General features: G+C 61.9%; 1 protein-coding gene across 1 annotated transcript; it reads right to left on the reverse strand.

Annotated features, from left to right (window-relative positions):
• Nucleotides 1-259: 259 nt before the first annotated feature.
• Nucleotides 260-1,577, reverse strand: VDBG_01202 (Sec14 cytosolic factor; the record flags this gene model as incomplete). The annotated part of the gene is made up of 2 exons (XM_003009473.1): nt 260-1,316; nt 1,378-1,577. The coding sequence occupies 2 exons, from the start codon at nt 1,575-1,577 to the stop codon at nt 260-262; spliced, it is 1,257 nt and encodes a 418-aa protein (XP_003009519.1).
• Between the last annotated feature and the right edge of the window lie 620 nt (nt 1,578-2,197).

The raw sequence follows: 2,197 nt of genomic DNA on the forward strand, positions 1-2,197 counted from the left end.
ATTCCCATGAAAGGCGAGAGCAGAGCGCTATGTACAGAACACTACTTCGTGACAAAGCTCATGCAGTGACGAAGAGAGATAAAAAAAATGTAAAAAGGATTCCAGCCACCCCACGCCTTCCCTCGGTGTATGCTCCGACAACACGCCGCCAGCAGGTATCTAAATTTTGGAAACACAATTCGCTGACATTCCGTAACCAAGCCTCAGCCCAACGCACATTTCGACGGTGGGAGTGCCGCCGCAGACCAGATACACACGTTTATGCCGCCGCCGTAGACGGCGCAAGCGGCGGCGCTATCTCGGGCTGGTGCCTTTTTTCGTCTGTAACAGAGAGGCCCTCAACGCCGGCTGCCACATCGCTGACGACGGGCGCACCGTTCTGCCTTGGCGTTGACGCCTCCTCCTCGTCAGCGGCAGGCCACGTCTTGGCGACGGAGCAGATGACCTCGTCGCGCAGGGCGCCACTGGAGGCGCCGAGGCCGACGCACTCGAGACGCGTGCCGTCGGCCGTTTCGCGCCAGATCATGGGCCCCGAGCCAAAGCCCGTGTGGCCGTTCTCCCAGCGCAGGTTGCCGTCCCAGGCGGGGTCGTTGACGGGCATGTCGCCAAACTGGTAGGCGAGGCGACCGCCGTACTTGGTAGGTATGTTGGCCGGGTCGATGTAGGCCTCGAGCGTGGGCTTCACCTCGGCCTCGCTGAGGATGAAAATCTTGGAGACGGTGATGGGGTCGAACCAGCGCTTGACCCAGCCCCACACGGTGGTGAAGAAGGACGGGGCGCCAATGACGAAGATACGATCGAGCGTCTCGGGGTAGTGGGCCGTGGCGAGCTGGCTCGCGGCCTGCATGTGGTTCTTGAGGTTCCAGAACTGGCGCAGCGAGACGCCGTGAATGTCGACAATGTTGGTGCTCATGGTGATCGGGGTGCCGGGGAACTCGCGGTCCTGCAGCTGGGTGCAGAAGGGCATGTTGAAACGCGTCAGGTTTCTCGTAGAGGGCGAAGAGGCGCACAAAGGCCCTGGGGCGTGCGGCCGTCGGACTTGGCCCTGCGAGATGGCCTTGCCGTCCTTGCCCTGCTTCTCGTAGTCGGCGACGGCCTTGGAGTCGAGGGTGCGGATCTCAAAGACGTAGAGGGGGATGCCGCGGCGGTCGCGGCGACCGGTCCACTGCGGGTAGAGGCGGCGTGAGGCGTCGTAGGCTGGCAGCTCGATCGTCTTGTAGAGGAGGTCAATATCGTTGGCGGTACGCCACGTTTCCGTCTCGGCGAACTGGGTGAGGGCGTCGGCGGGGTGCCAGCGGCGGGCGCGCAGGTAGCGGCTGGGGCTCGTGTCAGTGTGTTGCGGCACATGGGACAGAGGGCGCGAGAGAGAGGACTCACAGCAGCGTGGGGTCATCGTGCGAGGCTGGTGGGCCTGGCGTGTAGAGGCCGCGTTCCTGCAGCAGCTTCTTGAAGGCGACGAGCTGGGCGTCCTGGTGCTCGGTCAAGTGGCCGAGATGGCCAGCCGGGTAGGCGCCGTCGACTGTGGACACATTGGAGGGGATGGGCTGGATGGGTTGGGCGAGGTTGGCTTCGCTCATGGTGGGCGAGCTGTGTGTGACGCGGCAATGTTGAGGGTGGGTGAATAAGGGACCTTTGGGGCGGCGGGTAGGTATGCACGTTGTGTGGGACGGCGAGGGGTAGGTGTCGCCGATCGGAGAAGAGGTCGTCCAGATCAGATGGGGTGAATGGTCGTGCAGATGGTTGTGTTTGCTTCCTGTTAGCAGCAAGCAAGAGTAGGAGATCTGATGATGATGAAATAAAAATAAAAAAAAAGGGCGGAAGAGAGGCCCGGCGCGTCGGCAGCAACAAAGGTGTGTGGTTGGCGGTCCGGTTGATTACGCTGCCGTGGAGAGGTCAGGTAAGGTAAGAAACAGGCAGGGTAGCTCTGCTTTCCGGGAGGCGGGTTGGTGAAGTCATTGGGTCATCCGTCATCGTTGACCATCGAAAGCAACGCAGAAAAAAGAGGCCAGCCCTGTCCAGTCAGACGGGGCGCCGGATGACTCGGGGACTAGGACGGGACCGCCGCATCCCTGATCCTGGAGCTGGGGCCTTGCTGCTTCTAGCGATGGTGTCATGCGCCCCTCGTCTGCCTTATCAGGGCCTGCCGTGACAGATGGCCCAACAGCCTGACAGGTGCGTGCTGGTGTCTCCGTATGGT

The sequence above is a fragment of the Verticillium alfalfae genome, genomic scaffold, assembly GCF_000150825.1.
Source record: "Verticillium alfalfae VaMs.102 supercont1.1 genomic scaffold, whole genome shotgun sequence".
Lineage (NCBI taxonomy): Eukaryota > Fungi > Ascomycota > Sordariomycetes > Glomerellales > Plectosphaerellaceae > Verticillium > Verticillium alfalfae.